The sequence below is a fragment of the Rhizophagus irregularis genome, chromosome 5 (genome assembly GCF_026210795.1).
Source record: "Rhizophagus irregularis chromosome 5, complete sequence".
Lineage (NCBI taxonomy): Eukaryota > Fungi > Glomeromycota > Glomeromycetes > Glomerales > Glomeraceae > Rhizophagus > Rhizophagus irregularis.
The window spans coordinates 591,457-607,089 of NC_089433.1; the positions used below are offsets into that span (position 1 = coordinate 591,457).

Here is a 15,633-nt window from a genome sequence, read left to right on the forward strand (position 1 = left end):
CTATCATATGCTTGCTTATGTTATCTTGCATACCAGCTGGCATTGAATGCCAATCATTAATTTCATTGGCAAGTCTACTTCTGGCATGATTTATGCCGAAACTTGTTATAAATCAACTACTTTAAGCGATTCTAGGGATTCCTGCTTTCTTTATTAATTATTTCTTCTTGACACTGCCAGTCTATTGCATCTTTAAATAATTCCTTACATGCTTTGATAATTTCTAGGTGCCTCATTAATGTACGACCATCCTCTATCTAGAACAAACCGTGCTATTGATTGTATTTCCTCTAATGTTTCACCTTCACCGAGTCAAAGTTCAATAATACATGCTGCTTTTGGACTTTGAAGAGCTTTATTAATAGCTTTCCACCATTTTCATTATAATACTCTACTTTAGAAATTGATGAAATTTTTAGGTAGATCCACATGGATTAGTTGTGGAATTCCATATATCCTACCGATCCATGCCAAAAATACCACGTGTTTTGTCACAGGGTATTTGAAAAAATATTCAATATTTCAATGTGGATTTATTTCCATGTGGAAAAATTTCCTGATGATTTCTGGGAAGCGCATGGCCATTACCATCTCTATTTCTTATACGAACGTGATCGATATTTTCCGCTATTAAAAATAGATCCATGAGTAAAATTAGAAAAAATACTATAGCGACCTATTACACTATTTGATTCTTCTATGTCCTGAACTCAAGCACCGGGTTGGCGCATTCTTTTTTCCCATACATTTATTTGTTGCTGACATATACTGGTGAAGCCGTTGCACTTTCAAAATACTCTATTACCCGCTGAGCCACACAGTTAAGTGTTCCATCTTTCATAGGCATCAACCGATTGCTGTCTGGCTCTCACTGAATGTGACACTATACTCAAGTGACAAATAACACGACGAAGACGGGCCAAACACGTGATTCAGAGTGGCCGAGATGCTATTCGTCACCTGAGTATCAGGTCATACCCCTGTCCCCTTATGCTGCACACCGCCAAATGTCACCGTCTACACTACAACTTTCCGTCACACCTTAACGAGTGCATTTGCAAAAGATCATCATACATTCCATGCATTTATCTGCAGAGGTATTGTATCATTATGCATTCAGAGCGTTGTATCATTTCAGTTTTTTTTAAAAGAAACTCCGAGACTTTTAACTTTTAACCTGTCCTTTTTTATAAAAGTTAATGGGGTCAACATTACAGAAGATTTCCCAAAAATAAAAGACGCTATCTACTGAAGAAAAACATACTTATAGTGATATATTATCGCTGTTTTCAATATCTTAGAATATTGAAAACAGCGACAAATAATTTAAAATAAACAAAATCGTTTAATTTATCTAAATTTATCTCACATTTTTTGTCTCTTGTTTTTTATTTTTATTTTACTGTTTATATGTGTTATTTCGCTATTTTCAATAACGCATTTTTTACGTTTGCATTTTTTATTTTTACTGTATATACTGTTACCACATTATCATTGTACAGTATATTAAAATGAGTTTACCAAGTGAAATTGCAAGAAAAATATATGCTTATGTTAAAAGTATTGAAGTTAAAAAAGAAGAAATTCATGAAGAAAAAATGGCAATTGAAGAAGATGAAAAACATTTAGAAACTATGAAGAAGGCAGTTAACGAATTACGATTAAAGATAAATCGACAAAAAGAAAGAATACATGTAGTCAGTGAAGAAATAAAAGGGATTGAAAATAATATTTCTGGACAATTACAAAGTTTGAAAGAAATTAAAGAAGAACATGAAAAAGGAATGGTATCACCAAAATATAGATATGTTGAACAAGAAAATGCGGCAACAGTCTATGAAAGGGTGTTGGATTCTCTCAGGGAAAAAGGAATAATATAACGATAACATATATACAAAAAACTAATATTATTGGAAATACTGGAGGGATAACGTTACGAGGGAATCGTAAGGAAATAATTAAACAGAAGTATAAAAATTTTAAGATATAAATTACAATTATAATAAAACGGAGGAAACCGTAAATTAATATATTATAGTAATTTTTTATAAATATAGGACTTATTATTTTATGTAAAGGATATTTTTGATAAAGGATACACGGTTTTTATCGAACATACACTCAATGTACCTTACATAAACTAAGGGATGAAAACCCTACTGAAAGACAAGTTTCAAACCCACCTTAATAAAAAATTGTTGTTTCTCTAATCATAATTACTGTATTACTTCGCTGTTTTCAATAACAGGGTTATTGAAAATAGCGATAAATAATTTATTACAATTATATTTTAGATTCCTTTTATTTTTTTCCTGATTTAACTTTAAGATTTTATACAATTAAATATATATATGTAAGATATATATGTATTTATATAATAATTTCATATTGCATCCTTTTATTATATTCCATATCAAATCCTATATTTTTATATTACAATTTAGATTATATATTATTTTCATTATTTACTCACTGTTCACATAATCGATTTTAATATTTTCACGTTACGTTACTGATTATTACGACTAAGTACTATTTATATTACCAGAGAACTAGAGTCATTTTTAAAGTCGCAGAAAATTCGTATTTTTGATTCTCAAATCTTTAAGAATCCCACTGAGATTGGCTCCGGAGGATTCTCTTTTGTTTATGTTGCATATTGGAAGAATACAACAGCAAAGTATGCGATTAAAAAATTTAAAGAAACTTCTAAGGAAGGAGACATTATTAATAAAGTATGTAACTGATATGTCATTAGTTAACTTTTTCGACATCATTATTTATATAGATATTAATTCTTTGTTTTGTTCTAGATTAAGATTATGGCAAGAGCTTCTTATCATCAATATATAATTCGATTTTTTGGGGTTACGAAATTACAAGGCAAAATAAATAATTATAATAGATACTTTATTATGAGCGTATCGTTTACATACTTTTTATTTTAGACGAAAAAAAATATTCACTCGTTTTAGAATATGCAGACGGTGGAACACTAAGAGATCATTTAAGAAACAATATTATTGTATGGAAGAACCAATTAAGATTTGCCAAAGAAATCACGAGTGCCATTTTATGGTTACATGATGATGAGGGAATCATACACGGTGATCTTGTAAGTATTTTCTTATTATTTAACAGAACTAAGTAGTTCATTATATTATTTATGTAATTAACGAATTCTTTTTTTAGCATCCCAATAATATCTTAATACATCAAAATACGATTAAATTGGCAGATTTCGGTCGTTCATCTGAAAAAGGATCAGATTGTTATAATACTGAAGAAGTATGGGGTGTAATGCCTTATGTGGATCCTAAAGTGTTTGATCGAAAAACTCCATCAAAGATTAACGAGAAATCTGATATATATAATTTGGATTTTTATTCTGGGAGTTAACTAGCTGCACGCCACCTTTTGATGGTCTTGATGATGATGAACAAATTATATGTAAAATACTAAGTGGTGGGAGAGAAGAACCTGTTCTGGACACGAATGTTAAATTTATTGAACTTTATCAAAGTACTATAAAATTAATTGCTTCGCAATTAATCCTTTGGTACTAATACAATTTTATTTATTTTGTCGCAATCTAATTTTATCCGTTTGAATAGAATGTTGGGAATACGAACCAGATGAACGACCAAATATTTCCCAAGTAAATTCAGAACTTAATAGTATTGATTCTGAAAACAATAACGCATCTACTGTTCCTTATTCTAAAGAAAGTGAAGAAAGTAAAAAAACGAAGTTTGTATATTCTTGTCAAATTGATTTAAACGAGATTTGTCTACAAAATTAGTATGCCCTTTTTTAGATTTTTCGCTATCATCATAGCAACTGTTTTCCTGTTCAAATAGAGTGCTTTTTTTTTATTTTTATTTTTTTATCTTAACTATATGAACATTTATTTCCTTCTATATCAAAATAAAAGCTAGATTTTTTATTACATAATACACTGATTGTGCGGTTATTATACAACTTTATTCGCAATTCATAAAAAGTGCACAATGTTTTTTGCATTTGTGGTAGTTATGGTAGAACCGTAGAAGATAAACTATAAAGTACGAATCGTATATCTCAGTAAACGTCTGTGTGATGTTATTTTTGTACGGACTCGTAACAAAAATAAATCAAACAGATTATGAAATATCCACAGCAGGAATATACTTCATCTTTTTACTGAGCCGCACATCACGTTATTTTTCTTCCGATTTACGAGACGTGATGACTTAAGGTCACTTTCTAGCTTTGATGATTATCTAGTCGAATTTTATGACTATGTTGATATCTGCCTTTCATATACCCTGAGAGTATTATACGTTGGAAAAACTTTGACTTAATCAAAACTACGAACTTTAAATAGGCACTTCAAGCAACAAATACAATAAATAATTCCTTATTACTAAAGAAATTACAGATCCGTCAACATGATATCAAATGATGAGTGATACCTATTACAAAATAATATGTATTATCAAATACAAAGCAACACGATAGATCCATTTACGAGAGCATAATGCAGGTCAAACTAAGTTAATGCCGGCCGTAGTTAAACCAATATCGACTTAAACTCCGGTATACGTAATATCGTATACCGGTTGCTTCTTTTACGCATTGAAGAACTTCAGACCTTTAACTAAAAAATAGAGTTAAATTTTTTAAAAAATATTGCGAAATTGTTTTTTACTTTTATCTATGAATGTAAAAAATTCGGTATTTTTCACTAATTGTAACAAGTAACGAATAATAAATTGCAAATATAAAATCAGAACAATAAAATTATTACCATATTGCAAATTATTTAATAATTATAAACAAATCAAAAAATTTTCCATAGTTTATTTTTTATAAAGTCAAGCATTTTGTTAAATCACTTATATTTTTTACAAGGTGAAGCAATCGCGTCTTTTTATTTTTTAATTAACGTTATTACTAGAATATACTATGCTATTGTAACCATGCAGTTAATGTCGCTATGGAATGGTTTATTGGAATTAAGAAAATATAAAGTATAAAGTTAAAAGCGTAGCGATCGGTAATTTTTATGACGTGACTCTTGAAACTCTCATTCTTTTACATGCTCAAAAATGTCCTTTAACTTACTTATTAATGTTAAATCTTGTCAAAAAAGAGTTCATAAATCAATTCTTTACAAAAAAAAAAATAATTTCTTTTTAGAATGATAAACACTAGAACTTTTTATTTTATCGGAAATATATTGATAGATACTGTAACTTTTTTTTTAATATTTAAATCGATGATTAAAAGAATAAAGAATATTTATTAACCTATCCAAACGTGCAAAATTGGAAGCATTTTGTTGAATGTCCACAGCCGCGTTATATAAATATACATCAGGAATTAGTAGTCATAACTCGGTCAAATTCATAGTTCCGACCGTTTTGACAAGAATTACGACAGTAGTCACAGTACAGTGATAAATCTACAAAATTTTCGTATAGTGACTATTTGAGTGATTTGACCCGAGTTTGTCCGAGTAAATATTCCAAGATATAAAGTATGATGAAGTTTTTAAAATGAGATTTTTTTTTCAAACTAATCAAAAAACGTATTACTTTTGGGTGCAAATTATATTATTTAGGTACTTCATTTATAAACTAAAAAAAGAAAGAATTGAAAATTCGATCCATCAGTCCTGCAACAATTTATAATTCATAAAGGTAATGTTTTTTAGGTTTATACTATCGTAATATTCAGAACTCTCAAACCCTGCTTTTTTGTAATTGTTCAGTTAGTAGATATAAATCTGAAACGCTAATAATGCTAATTCAATTGGATATTTATTTAGCGGTTAGATAAATAATTTCTGTCGTCAATCAAATAAGTATCTGTTTGTAAGTAAAATACCTGTTTAATAAAATAAATATCTGTTGCTAGTCAAATATGTATCTGTCGTTAATCAAGTAAATATCTTGTCTCAAATAAAGTAAATACCTGTCTCTAATCAAATAAATATCTGTTTCAATTACATAAATATCTGTCTCAAATAAATACCTTTTATGCTTGTTTTATAAATAGAGATCTGAAAATTAACTGACTGTGAATTTAGCCGATAACGTGCAACATAACTTTTTGTATCACCGAAAAGTGTTAGTTTGTGAGATGCTGCTAGCTTTAATTTTTGGCGGCGAACACGTAATCCACTTTTTTTCGCAGGTCTATACAGTATAGTACATAGTTTTTTTTTCAGTCGATTCTATTTTTTCTGCAACAGGAGGGCGAATGGATTTAGGTGTTTACCTCATCGATTGTGTTCTAGCTATACGACTTATTTTATACTAGAATTCGCCCAAATATATTTTACAATCCCAGGGATTATAAATTTTGTTTTCAAGGCTAAAGCCCGACTTACTGAATTCCTGTTATATGATCACTTAGAATGTATTACAGCCCTCCTCACTAATCAGGATCACTAATTTGTTTTCTCGCCTATTTGCGCCTTCCTGATTATTTCCTGCTACAATATCTTGAATTCTTTTTTTATGATTCCGGCGCCTCTCACTCATTAGGAAAGCTAATTTGTTTATTATCCAGCTAACAATTTCTAATTATAATCCAGGAAGGGTAAATAGATTAGATGTTTACGGTTCCGCGCTTAGAGAATGCCTTCTTTTCCATCTCTCTGTATCATGATTATCATAGCGTACAGTCATTCTGTGAGAATTTCTCCTATGCTCAGCAATTTGAGTATCATTGTGCTGAGTTGGCTTAATAATCGAAAGGCAAATTTTTCTTACAATAATGTGGTAATTCGCGCCTGCCTCTACTGAGCTATTCGTTGACAATTCCCATATGCATCTCCCTCATTATTATACAGTATGTCAGGATAGCCAAATCCGCTCTCCCTGAGATTCATTTAATAACCGCTGTATCCATAAATTCTGATTTCAGCTATCCCTTAATTGTTGTCTAAGAACTTCTATATACTCGCCCATTTTCAGCATTTAATTTGATAGTAGTCTCTAACTTCATTTATTGCTACGGCTCGTCACATTTATCCTGTCGCACAGACTTGCTGTGGATCAGCTATTACATCATTGCACAGAAATTCGTGTGAACTGATGAATCACCACTCCGACCATTGCATAAGCGAACGTCTCTGCACTAAATCTTAATTGTTAATATCTAACTACTAAGAATTTTATTTAATGCGGAAATGGGGTCGGGATTAAAAACTACCATAAACCACTGGAGTCTTTATCAGCCGATCGGCAAATCAGGAATGTGGCTTTCGGACTTATAATCTGCCGTATCCGAGATTTAATTGAGCTACACCCAATTTTAAATTAAGATTTGTGAAATTCTTTTTACTTTTATTTAAAAATGGATGATGAACTTTTGCCGAAATTATCTCAAAATTTACTCAGTATTTTGGATGATGATAATGATGAATATTATGATATTACAATTGAAGTTGGTAATGACCCTTACGTGAGAGTATTTCGGGCTCATATGGTTATCTTAAATTCTCGTTCTCCTTATTTGCGAAGAATTTTGTCAACTAACAAAAAAAGATCCGACGAAACTTTAACACATATTAAATTACCAAATATTTTACCTGAAATTTTTCAAATAATTCTAAGGTAAGAAATTTAAATTAGTTTTACAATTATAAGATTATAAATTTTAATTTATCATTATTTTATTCAGATATATTTATAGCGGAAAACTTTTTTTGGTAGAATATGAAACTTTAGATATTGTTAAAATCTTGGTAACCGCCAGTGAATTAGGTCTTCAGGAGTTGATTCCTCATTTACAATCGTTTTTGATTAAAAACGAAACACACTGGATGGAACAAAATTTTAGCTTGATATATCAAACGAGCTTTGAAAATGACTCTTTTTTGGATTTACAAAACTTTTGTACAGATTTAATATCTAAACAACCAGAAAAGATTTTTAGTTCACCTGATTTTACTTCAATTTCAGAAGAATCTTTGACCACTCTTATTCAACATGATGATCTTCAAATGAGCAAAGTTCAAATTTGGGAATATGTACTTAAATGGGGTACTAGGTGTAACCCGTCGCGCTGCGCTGGGAATAAAACTTGCCCAGAAAAGTAACAATGATATGGCTATATTTAGAATATTATTTACAGTAGTATGATAAGGTTAGAAGAAAATAATCTAATAAATTTATATAATTTACGTATTTATACTAATAAAAGTGAATTGTGTATGAATCCCTGTAAAAAATCTGATCCGTGTTTTATCTTTCCATGTTTTTTCCGTGAAAGTATCATTTTCATGGAATTAATAGCCTTAAATCATGGAAATTTTCATCTCGCTAACACGGATATCCGTGAATGTATCATTTTCACGGAATTTTTACGGAAGACACGGAGAAATAATGGAAATATTCAGATAAAAATTTTTTATAGGGAATGTTATATATAAAATATTACATATGAAATATTGTTATATATACAAAATGTTTCTCGTCTTGCAGTTCTCACCATTATCTATAAAAACCTAATATGTTGATATACAGTTAATCTTGAAAGGCAACATATAATTAATTGCTCATGTGTAAAGACAGGTTCAGGTAGGTAAACATCAACCCTTCTCAGAGTTTGCCCTTGTGATTTATTAATTGTTATTGAGAATGCAACACATACTGGAAATTGACATTGATTCAAAGTAAAGTCTCATCATTTTTCACCTCATATTACTTCTCATTATTCGTCTCCCATTATTTTCTTCATTTTCCATAATTTCTTTTTCTCTCCTGTTTACTTCCCATCATTTCTTTTTGTCTCTCATCACTTCTTTTCGTTTCCCATCACTCCCATCACTCCTTTTCGTCTCTCACCATTCCTCCCTATAAAAAATTTTTATCCGAATATTTCCATCATTTCTCTGTGTCTTCCGTAAAAATTCCGTGAAAATGATACATTCACGGATATCCGTGTTAGCGAGATGAAAATTTCCATGATTTAAGGCTATAAATTCCATGAAAATGATACATTCACGGAAAAAACATGGAAAGATAAAACACGGATCAGATTTTTTACAGGGCCTCTTCGTCTCCCATCACTCCTTTTTATCTCTCACCACTCCTCTTCGTTTCCCATCACTCCTTTTCGTCTCTCACCACTCCTTTTTGTCTTCAATAACTCCTCTTCGTCTCCCATAACTCCTTTTCGTCTCCCATCACTCTTTTTCGTCTCCCATCACCCCTCTTCGTCTCCCATCACTCCTTTTCGTCTCCCATCATTTTTCTTCGTCTCTCATTACTCCTTTTTGTCTCCCATCACTTTTCTTCGTCTACAATCACTCCTTTTTGTCTCCCATCACTCCTCTTCGTCTCCCATCACTCCTTTTTGTCTCCCATCACTCCTCTTCATCTTCCATCACTCCTTTTTGTCTCCCATCACTCCTCTTCATCTTCCATCACTCCTTTTCGTCTCCCATCATCCCTCTTCGTCTCCCATCATTCCTTTTCATCTTTCATCACTCCCCTTCATCTTCCTATCACTTCTTTTCGTCTCTCATCACTCTTTTTCATCATCCATCATGTCCTATTTTTCCTTTTTGTTTCCTATCACTCTTCATTACTCTTTTTTACTCCCTTTCTTCTTCTATTACTTTCCATTACTCCATTGTTATTTCATTTTTTTATTAGCATCTTTCTCCTTGATCATTATAATTTACTTATCTTTTTTATTTATTGTTATTGTTTTTTTATTTGTATCACTTCATTAAAAATAAATACAGTGATTTTTTTCTTTAAAATCGAAAATGTGGGACTTAAATTTTAATATTTGCAAATAAAATTTCATTAAATAAGATTATTTTGAATGTAAAAAAATTTTTAAAATATCTTCTCAATAAAATTTTAACCGATCAAAAATTAGCTAAGAAAAAAATCAGCCATCAATCGATTAATAAATTTACTTTATATATTGTACATCATGTGACACATTGACAGATGATCCGTGCCTTATATAAAGGAGTAACGTAAATTGATCTAAAATAGTAATTTTACGTTACTTACTTAGCCAATTTCCGTTACTTACTTGCTACTGTTACCGGTTATATCGGTAAATAAGGAGTCGCAAACTATTTATATTATATCGTAATTCTACACGATTACCAACGGGATTCTTACTCAATACTACCTATCCTGGTATTCCGGTATTGTTCGTTAAGAATCAACGAGGCAAACAACTACAAAAACACGATAAACAATAATACGCAATAGTTATAAGATGAATTTCACAGAAACAACAAGTCAAATAAATGAAGTATAACAATTTATTAAATAATCGCAGGATTTGAGTGTACAACACACGATGAAAAGTGACGAAAAACGTCAAGGGGAATAGAGGTCTATTATTTATGGTAATATATATATAAAAACCCTAATATCTCTTTCAACGCGTTGGCAGACGACGTATTTATATCTAGCCGAATTTTCTGCCATCTCCTTTTCTGATACTAGGGGTGAAATCTAATCTATTGAGATCTATGTTTTATTGCGATGTTTCATATTGTATCAACACTATTGTAAGCCACTTTTAATAAACACAATAAACACAAGACGTCAGTTTTAGACGTTTAATCACTATTGAGTTAATTTCCCCACAATGTCTTCTAATAAAATTGTATACATATAAATAATACAAATAAAGAAAATAAATACTAAATAATAATCAACTAAATAAATATACTAATGATATATATGTAAATTCAACGTATAAAATCAATATCTCTAATATAGTTAACTGATATACATAAATCAGCAATTATACATCGGCGTAAATCAACTCGTAACACCGGAAATCGACGTGTACACAAACGTACGAAATTCTTGTCGGATCAGCAATGTAATATCGGAAATCATGTGCGCAAAAATTCGCGTAACACTACCTACTGATTTTATAGTTAGGTTATTAGCTTACTACGGATTTATAATTATATAGATTTGACAAATAAATTCATACAAACCTATATGTTTGCCGATCAAATAAATGGCCTTAACTTTTAAGTTTAAATCAGGCACTGAATCATGCTACACAATTCAAGATTATTTATACAGACTTAATCTAAACGTTAGAAGATCGACATGTATTTTTTTATTATATTATTATATAGAAGATATATAGATATATCATGCTAGAAAAAAAAATATAATAATTATGTATGTGCTATGACTTACCTCCCCAGCTTGTATGATGCATCATATCACCACCGCGAACTAGACTCGATGATTCCGATTACATTTTAAGCAAGTGAGGCGTACAGTGCATTCCCTTTGATATGTCCCAAAATATTCGATCTACTGTCTATTGTAATATGTCTCCTGGTTGATCCCATTCGAATTTCATCTATAATGCAATTGTCTTTTTAACATACTAGGAATCCGGCCAACTGATAAATCGTTTTCATGGCCGTTTTTTATGTCCTATTACTTTTCCTGAATAGAAGGTCTTAATTCGTGTTCCAGCCTTCTTTTCTTTTTTGCCTCCTCTCTTTCTTGGGCAATTTTAGGAGGTAATGAAGGAGCTTCAATCCGGACAAGCTGGCTCAAATATTCTACACGACCAATTGCAAGTTAAATTAGATTGTTCCAGGCTAGGTTTTCATCAATGAGCCAAACACGCTGTGGGTACAAAATTACTATAACACAGATTTGATAATTGAACGGAATGCAAAAATTATGTAATTTATCACAATGTGTTTTATCCTTTTAACTTATATGGGATGTGTAAAATGAAAATATTATTATAATGTATGTATTATACTACTATGTAAATGCATTGTATAGCAAGAATGAAATTTTTTATCAAGCAATGATGAATTATCAATAATATTAATACAAAGCAAATACTGTAGATAAAGAACGGATTAAAACTTTTTGTGTGCTACATTATAAATTTGAACAATAAAGATGAGTACAAGTATTACGGATTCTTTGAATTGATTCGTTTTTCTCTTTTAATATACCGAATTTGTATTTTACTTTATCATTGAGAAAACTCCATTTCTCGTTAAGTAGTCCAAGTTGGCGTTGGTTTGCTCAAATCCCACATCGATTATCTCCTCAATGTCTCAACTCTTTCTTTCATGGTCTTGTTTCTTTCCCCAAGGTCTCTATTTTTTCCGTCAACTTCTCGTTCATAATTTTTATTTCCTAAAAATCAATGTTATTATATAAAACAGGTGGCACCATTTAAGGTTATGTACATACTTCTTTGATTCCAATAATGTGATAGCACATTTCAAACACTTTCACAATGGTGATTAAAGTTCCAAAGAATTTTAAGAATTTTACAATATTAAGAAATAAATTGAAATAATAATAATAATCTAAAGATATACAAACTTGTTAATATATTAACAAGGAAACGGTGCAGAAACACTTTCTTACCTAAGTCTTGTGATACAATCGAATATTCCGTCCATATTTTATAAAATGTCTGTATGATACAAAAATTGCGGATTGAAAACAATTGAAGATTTATGAGAGATAAATAAAAAAATAGCAAGTGAAGCAAAAGATAAAGAAACTTCAGTAAGTTTAATTTTATTATTTATTTATATTAATTTTTTTTCGGATCTCTATCCACACATCATTATATTTATGTCTGATCATGATTACATGACTAGTAGTCTAATAGTCTATAAAATCCAATCTTATGTCATTATTTCGTAACCGTTAATTTGAAATTTACTAACACAGAGAATATGCGAAAAATTAAATATCTGTGTATTACTGTATAAGTTACTGATTATAGGAGATCGAAACTTTTGGATGCTTGATTAACGAACTCCTTAATTTTTCGTATCCTTTCTGGAATAACAATTTCTGGGTTTTGGTCATACCGTACTTCAATAAGGAAAATTCCATTATCCAGATTCCAGACAAATGCATCTTTTTTACGATTAACGATGTCCTCGAGTTTTTTGACATCTTTATACCAGCTAGTGCTATGAAGCCGATGTTGAGCCCCTTGCACCTCTAATGCTATTCGATATTTTTGGAAAAAGGCATCAAGCTCTAATCTATTCAAGAAAGGAGGACGATATTCAATCATAGGTTCTTCATTAGGGAATTTGCGATTTTTCTTAGATTCTCTTTCTGCCTGATCCTGCTCTAGTTTTAAAATTCTGCCTCAAACTCAGCGAAACTCTGTCTCAATGCTTCAAGCCTAGCTTTCTCGTCAGTTTTCTTAGCCTCAAGCTCAGTGATCAATACTTCAAGCTCAGATGACGATAGATAATATTTTTATACATGAAAGAATTATTCAATGTTACGTGACAAATGCAAATGTAAAATCACTTTATTAATACACGCAAAAAATAAATACAAAGCTCGGGACTGTGCCCGTGATACGTAAATTTTCTATACTAATGACTGCGGACTAATGCCGCCTATTTTTCTTGATTTTTTTTTTTTTTGATTATTTCTTCTACACGGCGCTTCTTAGTTGCGGGTTCATCACTACCTCCTAAGAGCTCTATCCTTTAATAAACCTACTATAACCTCTAAAACTCTCTTCACTCTTACGCAATGCTGTATCATCTTTGAGAGAATCTTCTGTAAGTGAAATTCGATACTCTGCTTGTACTATAGATAACTTCGGTGCTGTGAAGAATGAAGTACCGGTCGGTTCCGGTACTGACTATACCATAGACGTATTCGTAATCGGGATCGAACGCCTGATCAACCTTTCGCTTTTTCTTGTTCATATTTAATATTCATCTGGAGGGAAATAGCGAAGTAAGTTAGCAATAGCCCATGATCAACCTGTAGCGAGCGGGGTAGCAGGATTTGTTATACTTACATCACAAGCACTTCGACATTGTAGTAAGTTTCGGCAAATATCCACAGTCGCCTGATTTTGTTTGCCCTCGGTTTAGTCGGTTATGCAAATTATTTCCTCCAACATCTCGCTGATAATTTTTTTAATTGCATAGTCAACACAGCGTGTTTTCTTCGCCAATTATATTCGCCTGAGGGCTGAGTTGTGATTACAAAACCGTCGATAAGACTTACAGCCGCATGTAAGATTGTTGAAATGTACTAGCACCGCATAGCTTCATATTTTTTATCCTACGGAGAATGTCGTCAATGCATAGCTTAAATTCGGGGGCGCTTTTCGTTGATCGTGTGGGTGGCTATATTATGATACGTGAGCTCGAATATATTAAAAAAGATCCATTTAACCTGACGTGGTATGAACTGTGGAATGCGATTATATCCCGCTAATAATCTCATATTTCTCCAGCACTTCACTCAAGTCTTTCTTAGTCTTGTACGAGGAGAACGACCTCAGCCTTCTCCTTGCACTCCTTAGTAAAGTCTATGAGAGCTGTAGCAGGTCCCAATTTCATTCCATGACGCTCAAGCTCTTCTTTGGTTATTTTGGAGAAGGTACGGCCATTAACCTCGTTCTAAAATTTTGATTTTGAGAGCTGTCTCACTAAGCCCTAAGTCTTCCTGACCCTTCAAAAACGAGATAAGTCCAGCCGTATCATATGTTTAACTTCGTCCGCGAGTCATTTCTAGAGACAGGTGTATTAGTTTCAGACTGGGATATTGGGCTCGGATAAAAAAATATGTGTTACGTTCCTGGAGTTAATGTAGGTTTTACGTCGCACAAGCATTGCATCATTACACGTGACTTTTAACCAAGGAATGCATTACAGTCAAAGCTCGTTATAGTGAATCTCGTTATAGTGAACATTAAGTAAAATCGCGTTATAGTGACCTATTGATTTTTTTCTTTATAATTAATTTCTCTCGATATAGTGAATTTTCTTAATAAATCTCGTTATAGTGAAAAAAAGGGAAAAAATTACATAGTGGAACGGAAAGTTCACTATAATGAGCTTTGACTGTATACCTTTACAGTATGATGTTTAGATTGGGAACTTGGATATGTTATGACTATTCACACTAGCCAGTGCATGACCCACAGGTTATCGATGAAAACCTAGCTTGGGATAACCTAATTTATCTGGCAGTTGGTCGTGTGGAATACTTTGAGTCAGCTCATTCGGGTTGAAGCTCCTCCATTACCTCCTGAAATTGCTCGAGAGATTGAGGAGACAAAAAGAAAAGAAGGCTGCGAATATAGTACATACATTGTCCGAAGCGTATACTACTGAACTAGCAAAATTTGTTTTAACCCCGTTTTTGTCCCTGTCACAATCGACAATTTTATTTCCTTTTTTTGAATATGTATCACGATATGTAACACTACCTATTTGGCCCCTGAAATATGCCAAATAAATAAATTACACGTAGGTCACGTAACATTTGCGAGTTATGCAACGCGAAGGACTTAAACGGTTTCCGTTTTCCTAGTAATATTTTGATCCATATAAGTTAAAAGGATAAAAACTTTTTGCATTCCGTTCAACCTCAAAGAGTGCGAAAACCCACGCCTTACCGAATCCTCCAATTTTAAGCCTACCACTTATGAAACTCCAGAATTAATTATCAAATCTGTGTTAGAGTAATTTTGCACTCACAGCGTGTTTGGGTCATTGATGAAAACCTAGCCTGGAATAACCTAATCTAACTTGCAATTGGTCATGTAGAATATTTGAGCCAGCTTGTCCAGATTGAAGCTCCTTCATTACCTTCTGAAATT

General features: G+C 31.8%; 2 protein-coding genes across 2 annotated transcripts; both read left to right on the forward strand.

Annotated features, from left to right (window-relative positions):
- Positions 1–1,511: 1,511 nt before the first annotated feature.
- Positions 1,512–3,802, forward strand: OCT59_024684 (uncharacterized protein; the record flags this gene model as incomplete). Its single annotated transcript, XM_066133230.1, has 7 exons — positions 1,512–1,846; positions 2,549–2,735; positions 2,814–2,883; positions 2,949–3,115; positions 3,193–3,323; positions 3,404–3,522; positions 3,615–3,802. 7 exons carry the CDS (start codon positions 1,512–1,514, stop codon positions 3,800–3,802), a joined length of 1,197 nt encoding a protein of 398 aa, XP_065991605.1.
- A 3,545-nt stretch (positions 3,803–7,347) lies between these two features.
- On the forward strand, positions 7,348–8,092 carry OCT59_024685 (uncharacterized protein; the record flags this gene model as incomplete). The annotated part of the gene is made up of 2 exons (XM_066133236.1): positions 7,348–7,607; positions 7,675–8,092. The coding sequence occupies 2 exons, from the start codon at positions 7,348–7,350 to the stop codon at positions 8,090–8,092; spliced, it is 678 nt and encodes a 225-aa protein (XP_065991606.1).
- Between the last annotated feature and the right edge of the window lie 7,541 nt (positions 8,093–15,633).